This window comes from Myiozetetes cayanensis, unplaced genomic scaffold (genome assembly GCF_022539395.1).
Source record: "Myiozetetes cayanensis isolate MyiCay16 unplaced genomic scaffold, myiCay2020 scf327, whole genome shotgun sequence".
NCBI lineage: Eukaryota > Metazoa > Chordata > Aves > Passeriformes > Tyrannidae > Myiozetetes > Myiozetetes cayanensis.
In genome coordinates this window covers 24,057-52,032 of record NW_026087552.1, presented here as the reverse complement: position 1 = coordinate 52,032, position 27,976 = coordinate 24,057, and the positions used below count along the sequence as shown (strand labels likewise).

The 27,976-nt window shown below is 67.7% G+C and overlaps 4 protein-coding genes across 4 annotated transcripts; 3 read left to right on the top strand and 1 right to left on the bottom strand.

The window, feature by feature from the left end:
- Positions 1-425: 425 nt before the first annotated feature.
- RCE1 (Ras converting CAAX endopeptidase 1) lies at positions 426-2,607 on the top strand (the record flags this gene model as incomplete). The annotated part of the gene is given in 6 exon segments (XM_050327242.1): positions 426-504; positions 1,203-1,370; positions 1,569-1,595; positions 1,598-1,639; positions 1,896-1,958; positions 2,324-2,607. Coding segments are annotated over 6 exon segments (663 nt in total), but the record flags the coding sequence as incomplete, so codon positions are not given.
- A 562-nt stretch (positions 2,608-3,169) lies between these two features.
- LOC126646142 (zinc finger and BTB domain-containing protein 3-like) lies at positions 3,170-5,036 on the bottom strand. The gene is given in 4 exon segments (XM_050327237.1): positions 3,170-4,553; positions 4,555-4,626; positions 4,629-4,672; positions 4,675-5,036. Coding segments are annotated over 4 exon segments (1,095 nt in total). The 5' UTR covers positions 5,033-5,036; the 3' UTR covers positions 3,170-3,932.
- A 1,308-nt stretch (positions 5,037-6,344) lies between these two features.
- Positions 6,345-21,813, top strand: GANAB (glucosidase II alpha subunit). The gene is given in 31 exon segments (XM_050327240.1): positions 6,345-6,389; positions 7,298-7,387; positions 7,481-7,589; positions 10,073-10,200; positions 10,658-10,837; positions 11,300-11,353; positions 11,734-11,818; positions 11,906-11,990; positions 12,062-12,158; positions 13,073-13,253; positions 13,794-13,947; positions 14,493-14,728; positions 15,883-16,009; positions 16,264-16,343; positions 16,810-16,953; positions 17,592-17,688; positions 18,089-18,190; positions 19,103-19,204; positions 19,207-19,345; positions 19,880-19,944; positions 20,038-20,114; positions 20,195-20,225; positions 20,228-20,268; positions 20,525-20,594; positions 20,597-20,634; positions 20,713-20,825; positions 21,356-21,372; positions 21,375-21,456; positions 21,624-21,649; positions 21,705-21,764; positions 21,767-21,813. Coding segments are annotated over 31 exon segments (2,877 nt in total). The 5' UTR covers positions 6,345-6,369.
- Positions 21,813-26,277, top strand: B3GAT3 (beta-1,3-glucuronyltransferase 3). Its single transcript, XM_050327239.1, is given in 7 exon segments — positions 21,813-21,885; positions 23,569-23,673; positions 23,676-23,706; positions 23,954-24,140; positions 24,143-24,277; positions 25,214-25,501; positions 25,855-26,277. Coding segments are annotated over 7 exon segments (918 nt in total). The 3' UTR covers positions 25,954-26,277.
- Positions 26,278-27,976: the final 1,699 nt, after the last annotated feature.

Genomic DNA, 27,976 nt, shown 5'->3' with positions numbered 1-27,976 from the left:
ACCCCAAAACCCCCAAAGCCACCCCACTAGCTCACCATTGTGAGGCCGAAAATAACCCCTGAGACCCCAAGCCCCCCCAAAGCCACCCCCACCCCGGCCACAGTGCTGCCTGCTGCTCACCATGGTGAGACCCCAAAAACCCCCAATACTTACCCCCACGGGACCCCAAAGCTGCCCCCAAAGCCACCCCACCCTGGCCCACGGTGCTGCCACTGCTGCTCACCGTGGTGAGACCCCAATATACTACAACCCCCAGCCCACCTGGCCCCCCCAAATTCCCCGCTCCTGTTCCTGGGCCCCCTGACCCCGCTGTCTGTGGTGGGGTTGCAGAGTAGGGAGCACCCCTAGACACCCTCCCAAGCCCCCACTGGCCCCCAGGGAGGGCTGGAAAGAGGTCTGGCCCCCCTGCCCCCCCAAACCCCCAGATCCTGTTCCTGGGCCCCCTCATCCAGCTCTCCATGGACTGTCCCTGGCGCTGGCTCGACGGCATCAGGGGGGCCCTGGGTAAGGGGGGGGCTCCAGTTTGGGGGTCCTCAAATCTGGGGGGCTCAGGGAGTCGTGAAGCGTGGAGGGGGTCAGTGGGGGATTTGAGGGAGCAGTGCTGGCTTTGGGGGTTTTGGGGTCACTTGGGTGTGTTAATGGGGGTTGGAGGATTTTTGGGGGCCCTTTGAGTGGCTTTGGGGAAAGGGGGCTCGAATTTGGGGGGTCGGGAGGAGTCCCCAATATGGGGGTGGAATCTGGGGGGGCACGGAGTGGGTTTGGGGGTCTTTGGGAACCCTGGGAGGGTGAATTTGGGGGTGATGAGTTGGGGAGGGGGGCTGGATTTTGGGGGGTTCCTGTTGGATCAGGGGACCCCCAGTGGGTCAGGAGTGTGGGGGGGTTTTGGGGACCCTCGTGCCCCCCAGACCCCAACTCTGGGCGCTGTTCCTGGGGGACGTGTGCTGGAACCAGGGGGTGGGGGTTGGTTTTGGGGTTGTTTGTGGGGGTCTGGGGGGCTCCAGGGGTCTGAGGCTGAGCCCCGCTGGGGTTTGGGGTGCCCCCCGTGCCCCCCAGACCGCCCGTCTGTGGGCGCTGTGCCTGGGGAACGTGCACTGGAACCAGGGGGTGGGGGTTGGTTTTGGGGTTGTTTGTGGGGGTCTGGGGGGCTCTGGGGTCTGAGGCTGAGCCCCGCTGGGGTTTGGGGTGCCCCCAGTGCCCCCCAGACCCCCGTCTGTGGGCGCTGTGCCTGGGGGACGTGCGCTGGCTGCGGAACCAGGTGGTGGCCCCGCTGACGGAGGAGTTGGTGTTCAGGGCCTGCATGCTGCCCATGCTGGTGCCCTGCACCGGCCCCGGCCCCGCCGTCATCGCCTGCCCCCTGTTCTTCGGGGTCGGTGAGTGGAGACCCCTAAACGCCCTCAAAAACCCCTCCCAGACCCCCTGAACACCCTCTGACCCTCAACCCCCTGCACCGGCCCGGCCCCGCCATCATCGCCTGCCCCTGTTCTTCGGGGTCGGTGAGTGGAGACCCCCAAAAACACCCCAAAAACCCTCAGACCCCCTGAACACCTCTGACCCCTGTAGCTCCCCAGCCCATTTCCACCACGTGATTGAGGCAGTCTGTTCCGCCACGGCTCCGCCGGCAGCATCTTTATGGCAGCGGGTGAGGGGGCTGGGGAGATTGGGGGCTGGGGGTCCTGGGGGCGTTGGAGGGTCCTGGGGAGGGGTTGGGGTGGCTGGGGGTCCTGGGGGCGTTGGAGGGTCCTGGGGGCATTGGGAGGTCCTGGGGAGGGGTTGGCGTGCCCCAGGGAAGGTCTCGTGGTGTCCTGGGGGATCTAGGGGTCTCTGGGGGCTGTGGGGGGTCTGTGGGGGTCTGTGTGGGTCCCCAGCCCCCTGACCCCCTCCCTGTGTCCCCCCAGCGTTCCAGTTCTCCTACACGGCCGTGTTTGGGGCCTACACGGCCTTTCTGTTCCTCAGGACAGGTGGGCTTGGGGGGCTCTGGGGGGTCTGGGGGCCCAGTGCCTCACCTGCCCCCAGGTCACCTGGAGGGGAGAGAGGGGGCGTTTGGGGGCTCTGGGGTGAGGTTTGGGGTATTTTGAGGACATGGTGGGTGGTTTGGGGACTCTGGCGTGGCTGAGGGGTCCAAGGGAGGTTTAGGGGTCTCAGAGGGTTTTGGAGGTCTCAGGGGGTTTGGGGTCCTGGGATGGTTTGGGAGATCTCAGAGGGTTTGGGGTCCTGGGGGTTTGGGGGTCTCAGGGGGTTTGGGGTTCCCAGGGAGGTTTGGGGGTCTCAGGGGGTTTGGGGGTCTCAGGGGGCTCTGGGGGTCTCACCTGTGCCCCCTCCCCAGGTCACCTGGCGGGGCCGGTGCTGTGCCACTCGTTCTGTAACTCCATGGGGTTCCCGGCCCTGGGGGCCGCCCTGGGGCACCCCCGGCGCCGGGCGCTGCTCCCCGCGTACCTGCTGGGGGTCCTGGGCTTCCTCGTGCTGCTGCACCCCCTCACCGAGCCCGCCTTCTTCGGGGCCGCCTCCCTGCCGCGACCCCCTCCTGCTCCTGACACGGGCAGGGGCGCCTGCCCCTCCCCCTCCCACCCCCTTTTTATAGGAGCCGCCGCAAAGAGTCTATTTTTGTGATTAAAGTGGTTTAAGGCTTTGGGGCGGACTGGGATGGACTGGGGGGGGACTGGGAGGAACCTACAACTGGGAGGGACTGGGATGGACTGGGAGGGACCTGGAACAGACTGGGAGGGACTGGGGGGGCCTGAGAGGAACTTGGAACAGACTGGGAGGGACTGGGATGGACTGGAAGGGGCTGAGGAGGGACTGGGGTGGGATGGGAATGGGACTGGGACAGACTGGGAGGTAACCGGTGGAACTGGGATGGCCTTAGGAGGGAGAGGGAGGGACTGGAGAGAACTGGAATGGATTGGGGGGGGCGGTCCTTGAGCACGCTGGGCTGAACTGGGAGGGAACTGGGAAGGACTGGGACAGAGCGGGAATGGCCGGGGCTGCCCCGGGTCCTTCGGGCCGCCAGGGGGCGCGGCCCCGCCCCGCGCAGGGACCTCTCAGCGCGTGTCCGGCGGCGCTTTATTGCCCCACGTGACCCCGTACACCCGCCACGCCCCTCGAGGTCCCGCCCCAAGTCCCACCCCCGCAGCGAGGCCCCGCCCCCAGAGACCCCCGATCAGGGCCGGGGGGAATCACAGGGGGGGCTGTGCCAGCCCCAGCTGAGTCCTGGGGGTCCCAGAGACCCATCCTGGGGGTCGGGGTCCCATCCTGGGGGTCCCAGCCCCAGCTGAGTCCTGGGGGTCCCAGGGTCCCATCCTTGGGGTCCCAGCCTGAGCTGAGTCCTGGGGGTCCCAGGGTCCCATCCTAGGGGTCCCAGCCCCAGCTGAGTCCTGGGGGTCCCGGTCTGCGCAGGTCGTTGCCGGCCTGCCCCAGCTCCTGGGGGGTCCCGGTGGTCCTGGCTCAGGGTGGGTGGTCGCTGTCCCATCCTGGGGGTCCTGGTGGGTCCCAGTTCTGGTGGTCCTCGTTTGTTCAGTTCATCCCATCCCGGTGGTCCCGTCCCGGTCCCGCTCAGGGTGGGCTGTCCCCAATCCCTGTGGAGGGTCCCGGTGTCCCCTGGCGGGGGTCCTGCTCAGGGCGGGTTGTCGCCGTCCCTCACGGGGGGGTCCCGGTGTCCCCTCGGGGGTCCCGCTCAGGGCGGGTTGTCCCCAATCCCTGTGGGGGGGTCCCGGTGTCCCCTCGGGGGGGTCCCGCTGGTCCCGCTCAGGGCAGGTTGTCCCCAATCCCTGCAGGGGGGTCCCGGTGTCCCCTCGGGGGGTCCTGCTGGTCCCGCTCAGGGCGGGTTGTCCCCAATCCCTGCAGGGGGGTCCCGGTGTCCCCTGGCGGGGGTCCCGCTCAGGGCGGGTTGTCCCCAATCCCTGCAGGGGGTCCCGGTGTCCCCTCGGGGGTCCCGCTCAGGGCGGGTTGTCGCCGTCCCGCGCAGGGTCCCGGTGGTCGCGGTGCCCCCGCGGGGCCGCGCCGTGGCTGTGGGCCTTGCGCACGTGCCGGTACAGGTCCCCGGACTGGGTGTAGGAGCGCAGGCAGTGGCGGCACTCGTAGGGCCGCTCGCGGGTGTGCACGGTGGCGTGCCGGCGCAGGGTGTAGGAGCACGAGAACGTCTTCCCGCACGTGGGGCACGTGGGGGCCTCCTCGGCGAACAGCCCGAAGCCCCCCCGGGGCTCCAGCGGCGCCAGGAACAGGGGGGGCTCCCGCAGCGCCGCCCCCAGCGCCGCCCCCAGCGCCGCCCCCTCCCCGAAGCCCCCGGGCCGGGCCGGAACCGGGGCCGGGGGGGGTCCCGGGGGGCGTCGGGCGCCGTCGGGCTCCTCGTCCGAGATCACGATGGCCTCGGCCTTGACGGCGGCGCGGGGTCCCGGGCGGCGCCGCTGGGGAGCCTCGCTGGAGCTGCTGGGGCTGGGCGGGGCGGCCGCTCGGGGGCCCTGCAGGCCACTCGCCCCCACGCCGGGCTGGGTCGTGTCGGCCGCGTCCACGAGCGGCGGCTCCGCGGGTCGCCGGCGGGGTCCGGGGGCTGCGCCGGGCGGGGGGCTGCAGCGGCGGTGCCGGCGGCGGGGGGCGTCCCGGGGGCTCCTCCTCGTCCTCCTCCTCCTCCTCCCGCGCTTGGTGCTGTCGGCCTCGGCGGGCCCCCGCGCCTGCAGCTCTTCTTGCACAGCTTGACCACGTCGTTCATGTGCAGGTAGCTGGCGGCCGCCAGCACGTCCTCGAGCGGCGCGGCCAGCGCCAGCCGGCCCTCGTACATGAACTCGAGCAGCAGCGCGAAGGCGGGCGCCGTCACGATGTCGCTGTTGAGGGCCACCACGGCCCCCCCGCCCCGCGCGGCCCCCGCGGCCCCGGGCTCGGCGTAGCACAGGTGGAAGAAGGAGCTGCAGGCGGCCAGCACGGCGCGGTGCGCGGGGAAGGGCGCGCTGCCCACCAGCACCGTGCAGTCGCACAGGATCCCCCGCGAGCGCTGCTCCCGCAGCCCCCGCAGCAGCTGCCGGGAGTGCTCCGGGAACTCCATCGGGCTGGGGAGAGACGGGGGGGACAGGGGGGTCACTGCGGGGCCAGGGGGCTCTGGGGGCAGCAGGGACAGAGGGGTCACTGCGGGGTCAGGGGTCCTGGGGGCAGCAGGGACAGAGGGGTCACTGCGGGGTCAGGGGGTCCTGGGGGGCAGCAGGGACAGAGGGGTCACTGGGGGGTCAGGGGGGCCCTAGGGGGCAACAGGGACAGAGGGACCCGCGGGGGGGGGCTGCTCTGGCTGGGACACCCTGTGGGGCCCTGTCCATCCCAGTGGGGCCCTGTCCATCCCAGTGGGGCCCAGTCAATCCCAGTGGGGCCCAGTCCATCCCAGTGGGGTCCAGTCAATCCCAGTGGGGCCCCGTCCATCCCAGTAGAGCCCAGTCCATCCCAGTGGGGCCCCGTTCATCCCAGTGGATCCCAGTCCATCCCAGTAGGGCCCAGTCAATCCAAGTGGGGCCCAGTGCATCCCAGTGGATCCCAGTCCATCCCAGTGGGGCCCCGTTCATCCCAGTGGGGCCCTTTTCATCCCTGTGGAGCCCAGTCCATCCTTGTGGGGCCCAGTCCATCCCAGTGGGATCCCATCCATCCCAGTGGGGCCCCGTCCATCCCAATAGGGCCCTGTTCATCCCAGTGGGGTCCCTCAGTGCCAGTGGGGCCCATCTCAGTCAATCCCAGCATGGCCCACCCAGACCCAGTGACTCCCAGTTTGCCCCTTTCAGCCCCCAGTGGGTCCCAGTCCCTCCCAGTTCCCCCCAGTCCCTCCCAGTTCCCCGGCCCCGCTCACACCACAAAGCCGCGGCCCTGCCGACGCCCCGCCCCCCCGCGCTGATTGACCGCCTGACCCTCCGACTGCTGCGCCCTCATTGGCCGGGATGCCTGTCACTCAACAGGGCCGGGCAGAGCGAACCCGGTGGCGCTCGCTGATTGGCTGCGCGCACAGCCGCTCAGAGAAGCTCGCTGCTGATTGGCTGCTCGGGGAGGGGCGGGCAGCGGACACAGGGACGGCGGTTGCCATAGCAACGAGGACGGGGCGTTGCCGGGGAAACCCTCGGAGGGCGGGGCCAGCAGCCAACGGCGCATTCTGATTGGACACTCGTGCGTCACTCAGCAGCCCCGCTCTCTCATTGGCTTCTCCTCCTCCCTCACGGACCTTTCCCGCCCCCTCCCCGCGCCGCGCTCTGATTGGCGGCGGGGCTTTTTTGTTCCCGGTAACCGGGGGAGGCGGGACCCGGCGGGGAGGCGTGGCCAAGGCGGAGCTTGTGGGCGTGGCTTCCCTCAGCCAATGGCGCGCGGCGGCGGCGGGTCAGGGGCGGGGCCAGGGGTCAGGCCGGATCCAAGATGGCGGCTGCGCCGGGGCGGTGAGCGCGGGGGGGGCGGGACCCCCCCGGGAACCTCCCGGGACCCCCCCAGGACCCCTTGGGTCACCATCCCACCCCTAAAGGGACCCCGTACCCAGGACCCCCAGGACCCCGCCCGGGGCCGCGGCCTCCCGGGCTCCCCCAACTTTCCGGGCCTGAACCCCCCCCACGGCCCCCCCTCACCCCGGGACCCCCAGGCACCCCCACAACACACACCGGGACCCCTGCACTCCTCAGGGGAGCCCCCGCCCCAAACCCCCAGGACTCTTCCCGGGACCCCCGATTGTCCCCTGTGCCCCCCCGTGGATGTTGGGGGTCCCTGACCCACCCCCGGTGGGTTTGGGGGTTCCAGAGCTCCCTGACTCCCCAGGCGGGTTTGGGGGTTCCAGCCCCCTGTGCCCCCACGGTGGTTTCTTGACCCCACCTGGTGTGTCGTTGGGGTCCCTGACCCCCTGTCCCCCTGACCCCCTGTCCCCCAGGTGGTCGCTGTGGCTGACCCTGTTCCTGGGGGTCTCTCTGGGGTCCCTGTCCCCCTGGCCCCCCTGTCCCTCCTGACCCCCTGTCCTCCTGACCCCTGTCCCCCTGACCCCCTGACCCCCTGTTCCCCCAGGTGGTCGCTGTGGCTGACCCTGTTCCTGGGGCTCTCTGGGGGTCCCTGACTCCCTGACCCCCCTGTTCCCCCAGGTGGTCGCTGTGGCTGACCCTGTTCCTGGGGGTCTCTCTGGGGTCCCTGTCCCTCCTGAACCCCCTGTCCCTCCTGAACCCCCCTGTCCCCCTGTCCCCCTGACCCCCTGACCCCCTTGTTCCCCAGGTGGCCGCTGTGGCTGACCCTGTTCCTGGGGGTCTCTCTGGGGGTCCCTGTCCCTCCTGAACCCCCCCTGTCCCTCCTGACCCCCATGTCCCCCCAGGTGGTCACTGTGGCTGACCCTGTTCCTGGGGGTCTCTCTCGCCGTCGACCGAAGCAACTTCAAGACCTGCGACCAGAGCGGCTTCTGCAGGTCTGGGGGGCGTTTGGGGACCCCCCCGGGGGGTGGCACGGCCCGGGGGGGTCACTGAGGGCCTTTGTCCCCCCCGCCATGTCCCTCCCCCAGGCGCCAGCGCCGGATCCAGCCGGGAAATTCCCCGTTCCGGGCCCTGCTGGAGTCGCTGGAGCTCGTCCAGGACTCGGCCCGGGTGCAGCTGCTCAATGAGGTGACACAGGTGAGGGGATGGGGGGGACACAGGGGGGTCACTGCCCCCCAAAACAACCCCAATTTACCTGCTCAATGAGGTGACACAGGTGAGGGAACAGGGGGGATACGGGGGGGTCACTGCACCCCAAAACAGCCCCCATTTACTCTTTCAATGAGGTGACACAGGTGAGGGAACAGAGGGGTCACAGGGGGCTCACTGCACCCCAAAACAACCCCCATTTACCTGCTCAATGAGGTGACACAGGTGAGGGGATGGGGGGGACACAGGGGGGTCACTGCCCCCCAAAACAGCCCCCATTTACCTGCTCAATGAGGTGACACAGGTGAGGAGATGGGGGGGGTCACTGCACCCCAAAACAACCCCCATTTATCCTGTCAATGAGGTGACACAGGTGAGGGGACAGGGGGAGACATAAGGGGTCACTGCACCCCAAAACAACTCCAGTTCACCTGTCAATGAGGTGACACAGGTGAGGGGACAGGGGAGGTCACTGCCCCCCAAAACAACCCCCATTTACGTGCTCAATGAGGTGACACAGGTGAGGGGACAGGGGGAGACATAAGGGGGTCACTGCACCCCAAAACAACCCCCATTTACCTGTCAATGAGGTGACACAGGTGAGGGGATGGGGGGGACACAGGGGGGTCACTGCACCCCAAAACAACCCCCATTTACCCTCTCAATGAGGTGACACAGGTGAGGGGACGGGGGGGACACAGGGGGGTCACTGCCCCCCAAAACAGCCCCAGTTCACCTGCTCAGTGAGGTGACACAGGTGAGGGGACAGGGGGGACACAGGGGGGTCACTGCCCCCCAAAACAGCCCCAGTTCACCTGCTCAGTGAGGTGACACAGGTGAGGGGATGGGGGGGACCCAGGGGGTCACTGCACCCCAAAACAACTGCAATTCACCTGCTCCATGAGGTGACACAGGTGAGGGGATGGGGGGGTCACAGGGGGGTCACTGCACCCCAAAACAACCACAATTCACCCAGTCAGTGAGGTGACACAGGTGAGGGGACAGGAGGGACACAGGGAGGTCACTGCACCCCAAAACAGCCCCAGTTCACCTGCTCAATGAGGTGACACAGGTGAGGGGATGGGGGGGACACAGGGGGGGTCACTGCACCCCAAAACAACCCCAATTTACCTGCTCAATGAGGTGACACAGGTGAGGGAACAGGGGGAGACATAAGGGGGTCACTGCACCCCAAAACAACTCCAGTTCACCTGCTCAATGAGGTGACACAGGTGAGGGAACAGGGGGAGACATAAGGGGTCACTGCACCCCAAAACAACTCCAGTTCACCTGTCAATGAGGTGACACAGGTGAGGGGACAGGGGGAGACATAGAGGGGTCACTGCACCCCAAAACAACTCAAGATTCCTGCCTGTCAATGAGGTGACACAGGTGAGGGACAGGGAGGTCACTGCCCCCAAATAACCCATTGCCTGCTGGGCAAGGGGTGGCAGGTAGAGAGGGGGATGAGAGGGGACCGCAGGGAGATATGCCCAAACAACCCCCATTTACCTGCTCAATGGGGATGACACAGGTGAGATGGGGGGACACAGGTGAGGGGACAGGGGAGGTCACTGCCCCCCAAAACAACCCCCATTTACCTGCTCAATGAGGTGACACAGGTGAGGGGATGGGGGGGACACGGGGGGGTCACTGCACCCCAAAACAACCCCCATCTATCTGCTCAATGAGGTGACACAGGTGAGGGGATAGGGGGGACACGGGGGGGTCACTGCACCCCAAAACAACCCTGATTTACCTGCTCAATGAGGTGACACAGGTGAGGGGATGGGGGGGTCACAGGGGGGTCACTGCACCCCAAAACAACCCCCATTTACCCTCTTAATGAGGTGACACAGGTGAGGGGATGGGGGACACAGGGGGGTCACTGCACCCCAAAACAACCCCCATCTATCTGCTCAATGAGGTGACACAGGTGAGGGGACAGGGGGGACACGGGGGGGTCACTGCACCCCAAAACAACCACAGTTCACCCAGTCAATGAGGTGACACAGGTGAGGAGATGGGGGGGACACAGGGGGGTCACTGCACCCCAAAACAACCCCAATTTACCCTCTTAATGAGGTGACACAGGTGAGGGGACGGGAGGGACACAGGGAGGTCACTGCACCCCAAAACAACCCCCATTTACCCTGTCAGTGAGGTGACACAGGTGAGGGCACAGGAGGGACACAGGGAGGTCACTGCACCCCAAAACAACCCCCATTTACCCTGTCAGTGAGGTGACACAGGTGAGGGGATGGGGGGGTCACTGCACCCCAAAAGAACCCCCATTTACCTTGTCAATGAGGTGACACAGGTGAGGGGACAGGGGGTGTCACCGTGCCCGTGTCCCACCCGTGACCGGGGGTGGGTGACCCCCCGGTGACCCCCCAGTGACCCCGTCCCTGTCCCAGGGTGGGTGACCCCCTGGTGACCCCCCGGTGACCCCATCTGTGCCCCCCGGGCAGGTCCCCCTGCTCCTGGAGATCTGGGGGCTCCAGGGGAACATGACGAGGTTCCGGATCTCGGAGCTGAACCCGCTGCGGCCCCGGTTCCAAGTGCCCGACGTGCTGGTGGGGGACCCCAAAACCGAGAGGTGAGGGGCTGGGACCCCAAAACTGAGAGGTGAGAGGGGCTGGGACCCCAAAACTGAGAGGTGAGGGGGGCTGGGACCCCCAAACCGAGAGGTGAGAGGGGCTGGGACCCCAAAACCGAGAGGTGAGAGGGGCTGGGACCCCAAAACCGAGAGGTGAGGGGGGCTGGGACCACAAAACAGGTGAGGGTGGAAAATGCAGCTTTTGGGGGGCTCCAGGGGTGACACAGATTTGGGGGGTCTCTGGGATGGGGGTCCCAGCGCCCCCCAGTTCCTGCTCCCCCAGGCTGGTGGGGGGAGAGGAGGGGGGGACCCTGGAGCTGTCCCTGGGCCCGGGGGGGTCTCAGGGGGTCCCAACATCCCCAATCCCCCCATTGCAGGCTGGCAGTGACGGGCAGGGACGGGGGGGTCCCAGGGGGGGTCTCAGGGGGTCCCAACGCCCCCAATCCCCCCGTTGCAGGCTGGCAGTGACGGGCAGGGACGGGGGCACCCTGGAGCTGTCCCTGGGCCCGGGGGGGCTGCGCCTGCTGGTGACGGAGCGGCCGTTCCGGATGGATCTGCTGCGGGAGCGGGAGCTGCTCTGCAGCGTCAACGCCCGCGGCCTCCTCGTCTTCGAGCACCTGCGGCGCCGCCGGGACTCGTGAGTGACCCCGAGCCCCACAGAGCCCTCCAGAGCCCCCAGAGCCCCCAGACCCACAGAGCCCCCAGAGCCCCCAGGCCTCCCAGAGCCCCCAGGCCTCCCAGAGCCCCCGGGCCATCGGGGTGGGTGTTGAACCTGCGGGAATGGGGCCGGGGGTGTCCCCGAGCCGAGGGGGGGTTGGTGTGAGTGCCCCCCAGCCAAAGGGGGGTCGCTGTGAGTGCCCCCCAGCCGAGGGGGGGTCGCTGTGAGTGCCCCCCCAGCCGAGGGGGGGTCGGTGTGAGTGCCCCCCCAGCCGAGGGGGGATCGCTGTGAGTGCCCCCCAGCCGAGGGGGGGTCGGTGTGAGTGCCCCCCAGCCGAGGGGGGGGAGGTTTCCCCCGAGCTGAGCTGAGGGGGGGGCTCCCTGGGCCGGGGGGGGCCCCACTGACTCTCGTGTGTTTCTGTTTTGGTGCCGCCCCCCCCAGGCTGGCGGATAAAGTTAGTTCTGTGTGGGATAAGATCAAGAGCCTTTTCCGTAGGTAAATCCTTGGATTTGCTGCTGTCTCTGCCCCCGCAACAAACCCTCCCCCCCCACGGAGCCCCCACCCCAAAAACAGAGCCCAGTGCGGCCAAGGGGGGTCCCTGTCCCCCACAGAGGGGGGGGCAGGAGCAGCTGGGGGTTGTGACCCCCCAGAGATGAGGAGCTGCCCCCCCTTACCCTGAGTAGGCAGGAGCTGCTGGGGGGGCTGTGCCCCCAAAACTGGGGTGGGTGTGGGGGGGCAGGAGGAGCTGGGGGTCCCTGTGCCCCCAAAGTCAGGGAGGAGCTAGGGGGTGACTGTACCGCCCCCCCACCATGTGGGGGTGCCCCCTGTCCCTGCCCCCCCTCTCCGGGGCACCCCAGTACCCCAAATTCCCGCAGGGACCCCCCCAAGGACCCCCCTGGCGAGGAGGGGGCGGCGCAGGAGGGGCCCGAGGACGGCGACGCCGGGAACCGCAGCCAGAAGGTGAGGGGGGGTCACACCCCCCAAACTGGGGGGATCCCTCTTGGGGGGCAGGGATTGCCCCTTTCCTGACGGGCTCTGCCCCCCCAGCCCCCCGAGCCCCCCGCGGAGCCCGAGGACGAGCCGGGGTCGTGGGAGGAGACGTTCAAGACACACACGGACAGCAAACCCAACGGTGGGGACGGGGGACATGAGGGGGGACACAGGGGGGACAAGGGGGGCCTGTCTGACCCCCCCTCCCTGCAGGACCCACCTCGGTGGGGTTGGATTTCTCCCTGCCGGGCTTCGAGCACGTTTATGGGATCCCCGAACACGCCGAGAGCCTGAGGCTGCGCCCCACGGAGTGAGTGGGGACAGGGGGACGTGGGGGGACAATGGGGGGACACTGGGGGACATGGAGGGACACTGGGGGACATGGGGGGACATGGAGGGACACAGGGGGACAGGGACACTGAGGGGACACAGTTTCAAACACGGGTGGGATCCCCGAACACGCCGAGAGCCTGAGGCTGCGCCCCACGGAGTGAGCGGGGACAGGGGGACAATGGGGGGACATGGAGGAACACAGAGGGATGTGGAGGGACACTGGGGGACAATGGGGGGACATGGGGGGACACAGGGACACCAGGGAGACATGAGGGGGACACAAGGAGGACACCTGGGGGACATTGGGGGACACAGAGACACGGGGACATGGAGGGACACAGGGACAGCAGGAGACACAGGGACACTGGGGGATGGGGGGACACAGGGACATGGGAGCATACAGGGAGGACACCAGGGGGACACTGGGGGACATGGGGACAACAGGGGACATTTGGGGGCACAGGGACACCAGGGGGACACGGGGGAACACAGGGACATCAGTGAGACATGGAGGGACACAGAGACACTGGGGGGACATGAAGGGACACAGGGGGACATGGGGGGACACAGGGACACTGGGGGGATACAGGGGGACATGGAGGGACACAGGGACATCAGGGGGACACGCAGGGACGTGGGGACATGGGTGCATCCAGGGAGGACACCAGGGGGACACTGGGGGATGTGGGGACACCAGGGGGACATGGGGAGGGACACGAGGACGTGGAGGGGACACGGGGGGACACGTCAGTGACACCCAAGGGTCAGCAGACACCCAAGGGTCAGCGACGCCCCAAGTGCCACCACCGCTGTCGCCGCCGCGGCGGTGACAGCGGTGGTGGCACTTAGGGCGTCGCTGACTGCCCCTGGGGGTTGTCCCTGTCCCCTCAGGGGGGGTGACCCGTACCGGCTGTACAACCTGGACGTGTTCCAGTACGAGGTGTTCAACCCCATGGCCCTCTACGGCTCCGTCCCGCTGCTCCTCGCCCACCGGCCCCGCCAGACCCTCGGCGTCTTCTGGCTCAACGCCGCCGAGACCTGGGTGGACATCGGCTCCAACACGGCCGGCAAGGTCCTTGGGGGGTGCTCTGAGGGGGTCCTGGGGGGGTTCTGGGTGTCCTGGAAGGGTTTTGAGGGTCCTGGAGGGGTTTTGAGGGTCCTAAGGGGGGTCAGAGCTGGGTGGACATCGGCTCTGACATGGCTAGCAAAGTTTTAGGGGGGAGGTCTGGGAGGTCCTGGAGGGTGCTGGGGTCCTAGAGGGGTTCTGGGGGTCTTGGAGGAGTTTTGAGGGTCCTGGGGGTCCAGGGGGTGTCCTGAGGGGCTCAGAGCTGGGTGGACATCGGCTCCAACACGGCCGGCAAGGTCGTGGGGAGGGGGGTTCTGGGGGTCCTGGGAGGGTACTGGGGGTCCTGGGGGGGTGCTGGGGGTTCTGGAGGGGTTCTGAGGATCCTGGGGGAGGTTCTGAGGGTCCTGCGGGTCCGGGGGGCATCCTGGGGGGCTCAGAGCTGGGTGGACATTGGCTCTGAGATGACCAGGAAGGTCCTGGGGGGGCTCTGGTTTTTCAAGGGGGGATTTGGGAGGGTCCTGACCCCCGTTCTCCCTGTTTTCCCAGACCCTCTTCGGGAAGCTGATGGATTACATGCAGGGAGGGGGCGAGACCCCCCAGACCGAGGTTCGCTGGATGTCGGAGAGCGGGGTCATCGACGTGTTCCTGCTCCTGGGGCCACGGCCCAGCGACGTCCTGGGGCAGTACGGGAGCCTCACCGGTACGGGGCACTGGGAGCACTGGGAGTGACCCTCGGGGGCACTGGGAGTGACCCTTGGGGGCACTGGGAGTGACCCTTGGGGCCACTGGGAGCACTGGGAACGACCTACCCCATTCCCAGTTTCCCACGCACTTCCTAGTACTCCACCCCCTTCCTAGTGTCCCACCCCCACCCTCGGTGTCTCATTCCCAATGTGCCACACCCATTCCCAGTGTCCCGTTCCTGGTGTCCCTTTGCTAGTATCCCTTTCCCAGTATCCCATTCCCAGTATCCCACCCCCGTTCCCGGTATCCCATTTCCAGTATCCCATTCCCAGTATTCCATTCCCAGTATCCCACCCCCATTCCCAGTATCCCATTCCCAGTATCCCATTCCCAGTGTCCCATTCTTAATATCCCATTCCCAGTATCCCACCCCCGTTCCCAGTGTCCCATTCTCAGTATCCCACCCCCATTCCCAGTATCCCACCCCCATTCCCAGTATCCCACCCCCATTCCTGGTATCCCATTCCCGGTGTCCCATTCCCGGTGTCCGTTTCCCCGCAGGGACGCAGGCGCTGCCGCCGCTGTTCTCCCTGGGGTACCACCAGAGCCGCTGGAATTACCAGGACGAGGCGGACGTGGAGGCCGTGGAGAGGGGCTTCGAGGAGCACGAGCTGCCCCTGGACGTGCTGTGGCTCGACATCGAGCACGCCGACGGCAAGCGCTACTTCACCTGGGACCCCACCAAATTCCCCCGGCCCCGACAGCTCCTGGAGCGCCTGGCGGCACGGAAACGCAGGGTGGGGATCCCTGGGAATGGGAATGGGAATGGGATTGGGATAGGATTGGGAACGGCTTCACCTGGGACCCCACCAAATTCCCCCGGCCCCGACAGCTCCTGGAGCGCCTGGCGGCACGGAAACGCAGGGTGGGGATCCCTGGGAATGGGGAATGGGATTGGGATTGGGGTGGGATTGGGTTGGGATGGGATGGGATCAGGAACAGCTTCACCTGGGACCCCACCAAATTCCCCCGGCCCCGACAGCTCCTGGAGCGCCTGGCGGCACGGAAACGCAGGGTGGGGATCCTGGAAATGGGGGGGGAATATTGGGATTGGGATGGGATCAGGAACAGCTTCACCTGGGATCCCACCAAATTCCCCCGACCCCGACAGCTCCTGGAGCGCCTGGCGGCACGGAAACGCAGGGTGGGGATCCCTGGGAACGGGGAATGGGAATGGGATTGGGATGGGATGGGATCAGGAACAGCTTCACCTGGGACCCCACCAAATTCCCCCGGCCCCGACAGCTCCTGGAGCGCCTGGCGGCACGGAAACGCAGGGTGGGGATCCCTGGGAATGGGAATGGGATTGGGATGGGATTGGGGTGGGATCGGGAACGGCTTCACCTGGGACCCCACCAAATTCCCCCGGCCCCGACAGCTCCTGGAGCGCCTGGCGGCACGGAAACGCAGGGTGGGGATCCTGGGAATGGGGGGGGAATATTGGGATTGGGATGGGATCAGGAACAGCTTCACCTGGGACCCCACCAAATTCCCCCTGCCCCGACAGGAGGGATTGGGATAGGATGGAGATCAGGATTGGGACCGGGGTTGGAGCGGGATGGAGATCAGGACTGGGATTAGGGTTGGAATAGGGATGGAATGTGGTGGAGATCAGGATCAAGAAGTGATGTTGGAATGGGATGGAGATCAGGACTGGGGTTAGCGTGGGAATGGGGTGCAGATCAGGATCAGGGATTGAGGTTGGAATGGGGTGCAGATCAGGCCCAGGATCAGGAGTTGGTCTTTGCCCCCCACCCCCCATCCCTGAGCTTTGGGGCGCCCCAGGGAGGGCGTTCCGGGGCTGTTGCAGCCGGGGCTGGGGGCTGGGGGTGGGCTGGGGGCTGGGGCCGGGCTGGGGGCCGTGCTGGGCCCCCTGACACAGATCCCACAGATGGTGAGCATCGTGGACCCCCACGTCAAGGTGGACGGGGGGTACCGGGTGCACGCCGAGCTCCGCGCCCGCGGCCTCTACGTCAAGACCAAGGACGGCCACGACTACGAGGGCTGGTGCTGGCCCGGTCAGTGGGGCTGGGGGGTCCTGGGGGTGTTTTGAGGGGGTTTGGGAGCTCAGGGGGGGTTTGGGGAGGCTCAGGGGGGGTTTGGGGGTGCTCAGGGGCGTTTGGGGTACCGGGTGCTCTCAAAGCTCCGCAGCCTTTGTGTCAAAACCAAGGAAGGCCGTGACCACGAGGGCTGGTGCTGGGTCGGTTGGGGGTCCTGGGGGGGTGTTTTGGGGGGCTCCAGGGGGGTCACAGAGCCCCTGGTGCCCCCCCAGGCTCCTCGGCCTACCCCGACTTCACCAACCCCGAGACGCGCGACTGGTGGGCGTCCATGTTCGCCTTCGACCAGTACGAGGTCAGGACCCCCCCCAAAACCCACAGCACCCCAAATCCATGTCAGCCCCCCCATGTCACTGCCAGCCCCCCCAGATCGCCCTTATCCCCCCCCAAATCTCTGTGACCCCCCAAATTACTCCCACATCCCCCATCACCTTTTCCTCCCCCCATCCTCACCTTCCCTAATTCTTCGTGTTCCCCCCAGTTCCTCTCTCCCCAAATTGCTCCTGGTGACCCCCCCTCACCCTGGGACCCCTTGGGACCCCCCTCACCCCATGGACCCCTTGGACTTTGGGGATTCCCCAATCCCTCCCCATCCCTTTGCTCCTCAGACCCCTCCTCTCGTGGGGGTGTTTTCCTCTCCCCCCTCGCCCCCCCCCGGCCTTTGAGGGAACCCCCCAGGGTTTTGGGACCTCGCCGGGCTTTGGGGGACCCCCCTGGCCTTTTGGGGGGACCCCCTGCCCTGACTTTTGGGGCCCCCCCAGGGCTCCACGGGGTCGCTGTTCACGTGGAACGACATGAACGAGCCGTCGGTGTTCAGCGGCCCCGAGGTGACGATGCACAAGGACGCCGTGCACTACGGGGGGTGGGAGCACCGGGACGTCCACAACATCTACGGGCTCTACGTGGTGAGGACCCCCAAATCCCCACCCCCAGAACCCCCAGGAACCCCCCAGAGACCCCCAAACCCCAGCTCCCTCAGGGATCTGCCAAATCCCCCACAAACCCCCCAGTCCCCTGTGTGCTCTGGGGGTGGGAGCACCAGGACATCCCCAACATCTACGGGTTCTACGTGGTGAGGACCCCAAATCCCCACCCCCAAAACCCCAGGAACCCCCCAAAACCCCAGCTCTCAGGGATCCACCAAACCCCCATAAACCCCACAATATCCATGTGCTCGGGGTGGGAGCACCAGACATCCCCAACCTCCACGGGCTCTGCCTGGTGTGACACCCCCTCCCCCAAATCCTGAGTCCCCCAAAACCCCCTGGGATTCCCTGAGACCCTCATTGCCCCCCTCCCCACCCCCTCGTGGACCCCAAACCTTTCAGGGACCCCAAAAGCCCCTCAAATCCTTCAGGGATGTCCTGACCTCCTCGTTCCCCCCAGATCCCTGAGACATCCCCCAAATCCTCGAGACATGCTCCTAAACCTCTGAGACCCCTCAAACCCCCGAGACATCCCCCAAATCCTTGAGACATGCTCCCAAACCTCTGAGACCCCCTAAACCCCCTTTGCCCCCCTGACCCCCTGCCCCCGTTCCCAGCACATGGCCACGGCCGAGGGGCAGATCCGTCGCTCCGGGGGGCGGCTCCGGCCCTTCGTGCTCAGCAGGGCCTTCTTCGCTGGATCCCAGAGATACGGTGGGAATGGGGGACCCCCGGGAATGGGGGGGCACGGGGGACACCTGGGACCTTTTCTGAGCCCCCCGGGAATGGGGGGGGATCCCCAGGGCTGGAGGGGACTGGGGAAGATCCCTGGGAATGGGAGGGGGGCCTGGGAATGGGGGAACACCCCTGACCCTCCCTGTGACCCCCTGGGAATGGGGAACACCCCTGACCCCTTGGGAATGGGGGACCCTCCTGACCCTCCCCGTGACCCCCTGGGAATGGGGGACCCCCCTGACCCTCCCTGTGACCCCCTGGGAATGGGGGAACACCCCTGACCCTCCCTGTGACCCCCTGGGAATGGGGGACCCCCCTGACCCTCCCTGTGACCCCCTGGGAATGGGGGGACCCTCCTGACCCCCCGTTCCCCCCCCAGGAGCCGTTTGGACCGGGGACAACACGGCGGATTGGGAGCACCTGAAGATTTCCATCCCCATGTGCCTGAGCTTCGGGCTGGCAGGGCTGGCCTTCTGTGGGGGTGAGACTGGGAACACTGGGAACACTGGGAGCACTGGGAACGGGAGCACTGGGAACACTGGGAATGGGAGCACTGGGAACGGGAGCACTGGGAACACTGGGAATGGGAGCACTGGGAGCACTGGGAACGGGAGCACTGGGAATGGGAGCACTGGGAACACGGGGAACACCGGGAATAGGAGCACTGGGAGCACTGGGAATGGTAGCACTGGGAACACGGGGAACACCGGGAATGGGAGCACTGGGAACACTGGGAATGGTCTTCTGTGGGGGTGAGACTGGGAGCACTGGGAGCACTGGGAATGGGAGCACTGGGATCTCCATCCCCTCGTGCCTGAACTTTGGGATGGGGTCGCTTGGAACTGGAAACAGGGTCAGGAAAGGGCTGTGGGATTGGGAATGGGATGAACATTAAGAGTGGAGTCGGGAATGGGATGTGGGTTGGGAGTGGAGCAGAGACTGGGAATACTGGAATGCAGATTGGGGTGAGATCAGGAATAGGGATGGGAATGGGGAGCAGGGTTGGGGTGAGGGATGGGATTGGGGTCAGGATCGGGAACGGGATCTCTGTGGGAAGCGGGTTTGGGGGTGGGAATGCAAATTGGACGTGGGATTGGGAACGGGATCGAGGTTGTGATTGGGGATGAAAACGAAATTGGGATTAGGGATGGGTTTGGGGTCAGGGATGGGGAAGGGACTGGGGTTGTGAAGGGGAACAGGAACAGACACTGGGATTGGGATCGAGGTGGGGAGTGGGGGTGGGATCGGGAATTAGGATGGGGAAAGGGTTTGGGAACAGGGTCCTGGGTGGGCTCAGGGACGTTCCCGGGGATGTTCCCATGGATATTCCCGTGGATATTCCCGCGGACATTCCCGGGGCCGCCCTCACCCTGCGCCTCCTTTGCCCCCTCAGCCGACGTGGGGGGGTTCTTCCAGAACCCGGGTGCGGAGCTGCAGGTGCGCTGGTACCAGGCCGGGGCGTTCCAGCCCTTCTTCCGCGCCCACGCCCACCTGGACACGGCGCGCGGGAGCCGTGGCTGCTGCGCCCCGAGCACCTGCAGCTCGTGCGGGCGGCCCTGCGGCGCCGCTACGCCCTCCTGCCCCTCTGGTACTCGGCCTTCTACCGCTGCCACCGCTCCGGGATGCCCGTCATGAGGTCAGGGACCCCAGAAACCCCAAAACCCACCCCAGAAACCCCCAAAACCACCCCAGAAACCCACCCAAACCCCTCCTGCCCCTCTGGTACTCGGCCTTCTACCGCTGCCACCGCTCCGGGATGCCCGTCATGAGGTCAGGGACCCCCAAAACCACCCCAGAAACCCCCAGAACCACCCCAGAACCACCCCAGAAACCCACCCAAACCCCCTCCTGCCCCTCTGGTACTCGGCCTTCTACCGCTGCCACCGCTCCGGGATGCCCGTCATGAGGTCAGGGACCCCCAGAAACCCCCAAAAACCACCCCAGAAACCCCAAAACCACCCCAGAAACCCACCCAAACCCCCCGGGATAACCCCAAAGCCCCTCCTGCCCCTCTGGTACTTGGCCTTCTACCGCTGCCACCGCTCCGGCACGCCCATCATGAGGTCAGGGACCCCCAAAACCACCCCAGAAACCCCAAAAACCCCCCAGGACACCTCCAAACCCCCCTGACCCTACAAGGAGCCCTCTCACCCCCCCCTTGTCCCCACAGGCCCCTCTGGGTGGAGTTCCCCGAGGACCCCCACACCTTTGCCATGGATGACCAGTACATGATCGGTGAGGGGGGGGCCCTGTAGCCCTCGGGGTCCCCAACCCCTTTGGGGGTCCCTTTGGAGTCCCCCAGTTCTGACCCCCCTTTTTCGCCCCCAGACCGGGTGCTGCTCGTGCACCCCGTGATGGAACAGGGGGCTCGGGGGGTCCAGGTGTACCTGCCTGGGGAGGGAGAGGTGAGTAGGGGGGCTCTGGGGAGGGTCTGGGGGGTTGAGGGTGCAGGACCCCCTGACCCCCATGTGCCCCCAACCCCCAGGTTTGGTACAACGACGAGACCCACGAGCAGCACCGGCGCCCCAGACCCTCTACGTGCCCGTGACCCTGAGCACTGTGGGTGACTGGGGGGCTCTGGGGGCTTTGAGGGCCATGAGGGAGCTTAGGGGTGGGGCTGGGACCCCCAGACCCTCCCGGGACCCCCAAACCCTCCCGGGACCCCCACACCCTCCTGACCCCCAACCCCCAGGAGCTGCTGTTCCCGCAGGGAGGGTCGAGGCGCCCCGTGTCATGGGAGGGGGTCTGGGGGATTCTGGGGGCTGCAGAGGTTTTGGGGTGCTGGGACGGCCCCCAAGCCCCCCGTGCCCCCCAGATCCCGGTGTTCCAGAGGGGGACGGTGATCCCGCGCCAGGACCGGCCCCGCCGCTCCAGCGAGGCCATGAAGAGGACCCCTTCACCCTCTACGTGGCCCTGAGCCCCTAGGTGAGCGGGGACCCCCAAAACACCCCCCGGGACCCTCAGACCCCCAGGGACCCCCCAAACCCCTCTTTGCCCCCCCAGGGCACGGCTGAGGGGGATTTGTTCCTGGACGACGGCGAGAGCTTCGACTTCGCCACCCAGGGCCGGTTCCTGCACCGCAGGTTCAGCTTTGCCAACGGCACCCTCACGGCCAGGTACCCCGGGGAGCCCCAGAAACCCCCTTGGGACCCCTAGAAACCCCCCTGGGACCCCTAAAAACCTACCTGGGACCCCCAGAAACATCCCTGGGACCCCCTGAAACCCCCTGGGACCCCCAAAAATCTTCCTGGGACCCCCAGAAACCTCCTTGGGACCCCTAAAATCCTACCTGAGACCCCCAGAAACCCCCGGGGACCCCCAGAAACCCCTCTGGGACCCCCAGAAATGTCTTTGAGACACCCAGAAACCTCCCTGGGACCCCCAGAAACCCCCGGGAACCCCCTGAAACCCCTGGGACCCCTAAAAACCTATCTGGGACCCCCAGAAACCCCCTGAGACCCCAGAAACCCCTGGGACCCCCAGAAAGCCCCCTGGAACCCCTTAAAACCTCCCTGGGACCCCCAACCCCTGGGGGTGGGGGTGACCTGCAGCCCCGAGCCCCGTGGGTGCCGTGGGGGTATTGGGTGGCCTGGGGGTTGGGGGTCTGAGGGGTGCCCCTGAGCCCCCTGACCCCCTGTGCCCCCAGCTCGGCAGACCCGCGGGGTCCCTGCCCAGCCCCTCGTGGCTGGAACGTGTGGTGGTCCTGGGGTCCCCACCCGGCCCAGCTCCGTCCTGCTGCGGCCCTCGGTGAGTGGGGGCTCTTGGGGGCTCTGGGGGGTCTGGGGCCTGCAGGGACCTGAGGGATCCCCCTCCCATTGCCCCTGAGCAGTGGGGAGGGAGGGGAGAGGATTTTGGGGGCTCTCGGGGCTTCAGGGGTTTGAAAGGGTCTCATCTCCCCCACCCCGACCTTCCAGTGCCCCCCAGCTCTTGGTGTCCCCTGGTGGGGGTTGGATGATTTTGGGGGTTTTTGGGGGTCCTGACCCCCTGGCCCCCAGGAGCCCCCGAGCAGCCCCTGGACTTCCAGCACGACCCCGGGCGGGGGGTCCTGACCCTGCGGCGCCCGGGGTCCCGATCGGCGCCGACTGGAGCATCTCCCTGCGATAATGGACGGGGGGCCCCCGAGACTCCCTGGACCCCCTGACCCTCGGGACCCCCAACCCTCGGCTGCTGCAGGGGGTGGGGGTGGGAATTTGGGGGTCTGAGCCCCCTAATTGGGGGCTGGGGAAGAAAACTGTGACACCCCCTCCCCGGATGGGGGTGGGGTGAGGGCTGTGGACCCCCAGATTTGCCTGAGTTTTTGGGGGAGTTGGTGCCTCTGACCCTCCCTCTTTTCACCCCAAATTGGGGGGTCTGGGAGTGACTTTGACCCTCCCCTCAAATGGGGGTCTGGGGGAAAGTGCTGCCTCTGCCCCCCCTTTTTCACCCCAAATTTGGGTGGGAGGGGCCTCTGACCCCTCCAGCTTTGGGGGCTGGGGGTCGGTGCCTCTGACCCCCATCTCCCCAGTTCGGGGTTGGGTTGAGGGGGTTGGGGACCAAAACTCTGCGTTTACCCCCTCAGCCCCTCTTGTGCCCCCCTCACCCCGGACTCCTCTCCCACCCCGGGGGTCTCTGGGGTTTTGGGACCCCCTCCCTTCCCCTCTCTATGGGGCTCGCGGGGGGGTGGGGGCAGAGCCGGGACCCCCTGGCGGCGGAGCAGGGGGCTGTGGGGGCAGGGCGGCCCCGCGCGGAGTTTTGATAAAACAGAAATAAAACCGATGAAAAAAGCGGAATTTGGGGTTTCCCGGGGAACCTTGCTGGACCCCTGGAACCTTCGGCCGCGGGGCCGGGGGGACCTGGAGTGGGGGCGGGGGGACCGGAAGGGGCAGGGGCGCCGGAAGTGCTGCCCCGGCGGAGCCGCTGCGACCCGGCCCGGCCCTGCCCCCGGGACCCCCAAACCCCCGAAATCCACCCAAAAACCCGCCCGGGAACCCCGGGACGGCCCTGGGAGCCCCTGGAACCGCCCCCAGCGCGGCACCAGCGCCACGTCCGCACTGGGAGTGAACGGGGGGGCGGGGGCGAACTGGGGGGACTGAGGGGGAACTGGGGGACTGGGAGTGAACTGGGGAATGAGGGGGAAACTGGGAGTGAACTGGGAGCGCTGGGGGACTGGGATTGAATTGGGGAATATTGAGGGGACCGGGCGGCACTGGGAGAGGAACTGAGGGGGAACTGGGAGTGAACTGGGGGCGCTGCGGGGGACTGGAGGGGTAGAACTGGGAGCACTGGAAGGGAGGACTGGGGGAACTGGGAGCGCTGGGAAGGGGTGGAGAGAGCCCGGGGTGGGGGCAGGGTGGGATGTGAGAGCTGGGACCCCCTGGGACCCCCGGGCCCCCAAATCACCCCTGAGAGACCCCCAAATCACCCCCTGAGACCCCCGGGACCCTCAGGACACCCCGACCCCCCAGCACCCGCCGGAGCCCCCCGGGACCCCCTGACCTCTCAGGACCCCCGGAGCTTTCTGAGCCTCCCGTGAGCCCCCTGGGACCCCCGGCCCCCGCGATGCGGCTGCGCCTCAAGAACGTTTTCCTCGTGTATTTCGTGGTGTCCCTGGGGGCTCTTCTGTACCCTCCGGGAGCTGGGTGAGGGGCTGGGGGCTCTGGGAGCTTTGGGGGCTCTGACCCCCGGGGCTGTTCTGTGCCCCGGGTGAGGGGCTGGGGGATTTGGGGGGGATTTGGGGTCCTGGTCTGTTCTGTGCCCTCAGAGAGATCGGGGAGGGGGCTCTGGGGGCTTTGGGGAGTTTGGGGGGTTTGGGGGCTTTCAGGGGGCTCTTCCCCGGGGCAGTTTTGGGGTCCTGGACCCCCTGACCCCCTCGCCCCCCAGGCCGGCCCTGTCCCTGCCCCTCCCCCGAGCCCGAGCGGCGCCGGGGCCGTGCTTTGGGGGCCCTGGGGGCTCCCGGGCCGGGACGGGGAGGGGACCCTGCCCTGCCCCCATCTACGTGGTGACCCCCACCTATGCCAGGTGAGAGCCCCCGACCCCCATCATTCCCCCTGGCCCCCATCATCCCCCTGACCCCTCTGACCCCCTGACCCCCATGCCCCCTGACCCCCATGTCCCCCCAGGCCGGTGCAGAAGGCAGAACTCGTTCGCCTCTCCCAGACGCTGCTCCACGTGATCCCCTGACCCCTCTGTGCCCCCTGACCCCCATCATCCCCTGACCCCCTGAGCCCACCCGACCCCTGTGCCCCCTGACCCCCATTTCCCCCAGGCCGGTGCAGAAGGCAGAACTCGTTCGCCTCTCCCAGACCCTGCTCCACGTGCCCGCCCTGCACTGGGTGGTGGTCGAGGACGCCGCGGAGCCCTCTGCGCTGGTCGGGGGGGTCCTGGCGGCCTCGGGGGTCTCGTTCACGCACCTGAGCGCCGAGACCCCCCCCGAGCTGCGGGGGCCTGGGACCCCTGGCTGTTCCCGCGGGGGGCGGAGCAGCGGAACCGGGCCCTGCGCTGGCTGCGGGACACGCGGGGCCCCCTCGAGCCGGGGGTCGTGTACTTCGCTGACGACGACAACACCTACAGCCTGCGGCTCTTCGAGGAGGTGGGACCCCCTGAGACCCCCTGAGACCCCCTGAAACCCCCTGAGCCCCTCCGAAACCCCTGAGCCCCCCTGAAACCCCTGACCCACCTAAACCCCCCCAAACTCTCCTCAACACCTACAGCCTCAGGCTCTTCGAGGAGGTGGGACCCTGAGACCCTCCAGAGACCCCTGAGACCCCTGAGACCCCCTGAAACCCCTGAGCCACCCCCTGAAACCCTGAGCCACCCCTGAAACCCCTGAGCCACCTAAACCCCCCCAAACTCCTCCTCAACACCTACAGCCTGCGGCTCTTCGAGGAGGTGGGACCCCGAGACCCCCTGAGACCCCCTGAGACCCCCTGAAACCCCTGAGCCCCCTGAAACCCCTGAGTCCCAGCAACCCCCCCAAACTCCTCCTCAACACCTACAGCCTGCGGCTCTTGAGGAGGTGGGACCCTTGAGCCACCCCTGAGACCCCCCTGAAACCCCTGAGCCCCCCTGAAACCCCTGACCCACCTAAACCCCCCCAAACTCCTCCTCAACACCTACAGCCTGCGGCTCTTCGAGGAGGTGGGACCCCTGAACCCCCCCAAAACCCTGAGACCCCCAACTCACCTGAGCCCCTTGATGCCCCCCAACCTCTCTGATCCCCTCTCTGTGGCTCCCCCAGATGACCCCCGGGGGTCTCGGTGTGACCTGGGGGTCCTAAACACCCCCTGACCCCCAAACCCCCCATTTCCCCCAGATGCGCAGCACGCAGGGGTGTCGGTGAGGGTCCCAAACACCCTGACCCCCAAACCCCCCATTTCCCCCAGATGCAGCACTGGGGGTGTCAGTGAGGGGTCCCAAACACCCTGACTCCCCAAACCCCCTCTTCCCCCAGATGCGCAGCACTGGGGGTGTCGATGTGGCAGGGGTCCCAAACACTCCCTGACCCCCAAACCCCCATTTCCCCCAGATGCGCAGCACGCGGGGTGTCGGTGTGGCCGGTGGGGCTGGTGGGGGGGCTGCGGCTGGAGCGGCCCCTCGTGTCCGGGGGTCGCGTCGTGGGGTTCCACGTGGGCTGGAGGCCGGACCGGCCCTTCCCCTGGACATGGCGGCGTTCGCGGTGCGGCTGCGGCTCCTCCTGGCCCGGCCCCGCGCCCGCTTCGACCCCCGCGCCCCCCGCGGCTTCCTGGAGAGCAGCTTCCTGGGGGCGCTCACGACCCCCGCCCAGCTCGAGCCGCGGGCAGACAACTGCACGCAGGTGGGGGCTCGGGGTCCGGGGGCTTCTGGGGTCCTGGGGGGCTTTGGGGGTCCTGGGGGCTTCGGAGTCCGGGGGGCTTTGGGGGTCCGGGGGGCTTCGGGGTCCGGGGGCTTTGGGGGCCTGGGGGCTTTGGGGGTGTTGGGGTGGGCGGGGGTGGATTTCGGGGGTTGGGGAGCTCCTGACCCCCCCTCAGCCAGAGCCCCGGGCTGAGAACTGCACCCAGGTTGGGGGGGCCCTAGAGAGGGCTGGGGGTCCGGGGGGCCATGGGGTCCCTCGGAGGAGGTCCCTGAGGGCTTTGGCACACAGGGGGGGTCCCCCAGCGATCTCCTCCCGGTGTTTTGGGGTCCCCCCAGGTGCTGGTCTGGCACACGAGGACGGAGAAGCCGAAGCTGAACCAGGAGGAGCAACTTCAGCGCCAGGGCCGGGGCTCAGACCCCAACATCGAGGTGTAGGGACCCCCAAAATGCAGGGGGGGGGCCCAAAACCTCCACACCGAGGTGTAGGGACCCCCAAAACCCCACACCGAGATGTAGGGACCCCCAAAACGCAGGGGGGGCCTCAAAACCCCCACATCAAGGTGTAGGGACCCCCAAAACCTCCACACCGAGGTGTAGGGACCCCCAAAATGCAGGGGGGGCCCCAAAACCTCCACACTGAGGTGTAGGGGGACCCCCTTCAAATTCAGGGACCACCCCCAGCCCCTATTTATGACCAGGAACCCCCCAGTTTTTTGGGGGCCCCCCCTTTGTGTCTCCCCAATAAACTGTCCCTGTCCAGCCTCGCCTCGGGGGGTTTCTTGGGGTGGGGCCCGAGTTTGGGGGGACCCCCAGATTTGGGGGTTGGGGGGGTGGGTGCCACAGGGGGCTCTGTGCCCTCCCCTTCCACTTTTGGGGGGCTGTGGGGGGGTAGAAGTTCCCCCGAAATGTTCCACTTTTGGGGGTGAGGGGGGTGGGGCAGCCCCTGGACCCCCCTTGGCTCCCTCCCTGGCCCCCAAAATCCCCCTCCAGGCCCCGTCCCATTTTAGGGGTCCCCGAAGCCCAAGGGGGCCCCCCCAGAAGCTCCAGGGCAATTGGGGGTGGGGGGGGCTCCCCTTGCTGGGTTTGGGGCCCCCCCCGGGGTCTGGGACTGAGCCCCCCCAAGAGACCCTCAGGGGGCACTGGGGACCCCCTGGGACCCCGATTTTGGGGGTCCCCCCGTGTTTGGGGGGGGGCAGTGGGGCCCCCCCAGCTGTCCCGGGGGGGCTCTGTGGTCCCCCAGGACCCCGATTTTTGGGGTGCCCTGGGGGGGGGGCAGTGGGGAACCCCCTCCCATCTGGGGGGAACCGTGGGGACCCCCGGGCCTCGGAATTTGGGGGTCGGGGGCTATTTCGGGGGCTGCGGGGACCCCGTGAGCGCGGATTTGGGGGTCCTGCGGGGTGCCCTGTGTGGGGCTGCCCTGGCCCCCGGCAGTTTTTGGGGGCCCCTGGCCGGCCCCTGCCGGGGGAAGTGACTCGGCTGCGCTTCCTGGGGCGGCCCTGAGGCCGCGGGACGGGCGTGGGACCGGCCGGCCATGGAGCCTCTCGGAGCCCCCGAGCGCGGTGAGACCCCCGGGGGCGGGGACACCCTGGCCCGGCCTCCTGGGGCACTCCCGCGACCCCCTGACGGGGCGGCCGCGAACCCCGAAATGGGGCGGGGGGCGCGGGAGGGACACGTGGGGAGCGGGGGGGAGAGGGGGTCTGAGGGGGGCACGGAGGTCCCGGGGGACACGGGGGTCCCCGGACGGCCGCGACCCTGAGGGGGGGTGACCTGGGGGTCCCGAGTTTTGGGAGTGGAACGGGGGTCCTGGGTGACACCGGGGATGACACGGGGGGCGCCGGGGATGACAAGGGGGTCCCTGAGTGGGGGGCACGGGGGGTCCCAGTGAAGTGCCGGGGGTGACAGGAGGGTCCCCGAGTGCTGGGGGCGACCCCGGGGGTCCCAAAATACCGGGAGGGGAGGGGTGTTACACGGGGGTCCCCAGAGCTGTGGGTGAAGCCTGGGGTCCCCTGGCCCCCTGTGTCCCCAGACAGCCCTGTGTCACCCCGACCCCCAGGTGAGCCGGGCCCCCGGGGAGGCGGGGACCCCCTGGAGCGGCGGCTGCGGCGCCTGGAGCGGGAGCTGGAGCTCGTCAAGGCGGCGCTGGGGAGACCCTGCGGAGGTTGGGGGCTGCGACCCCCGTGGGGCTCGGTGAGCCGGGGACATCCCCCACCCCCCCAGCCCTGGGCTCCTCCTTGGGGTCCCAATTTCCCCCTCCCTCTCTCGGGTGCTGAGGGGGGGTCTCGGGGTCCTGACCCTTCCTCCCCACCCCCCAGTTCCCAACGGGGCCGTCCCGGAGCCCCCGCCCCTCGCCCCCGGGCCGCCCCCGGAGCCCCCTGGACCAGCAGCGTGGGGACGCAGACGGAGGAGCCCCCGAGCCCGGAGCCCCCGGGGCCGGCGGGGACCCCGAGCCGCCCCCGGG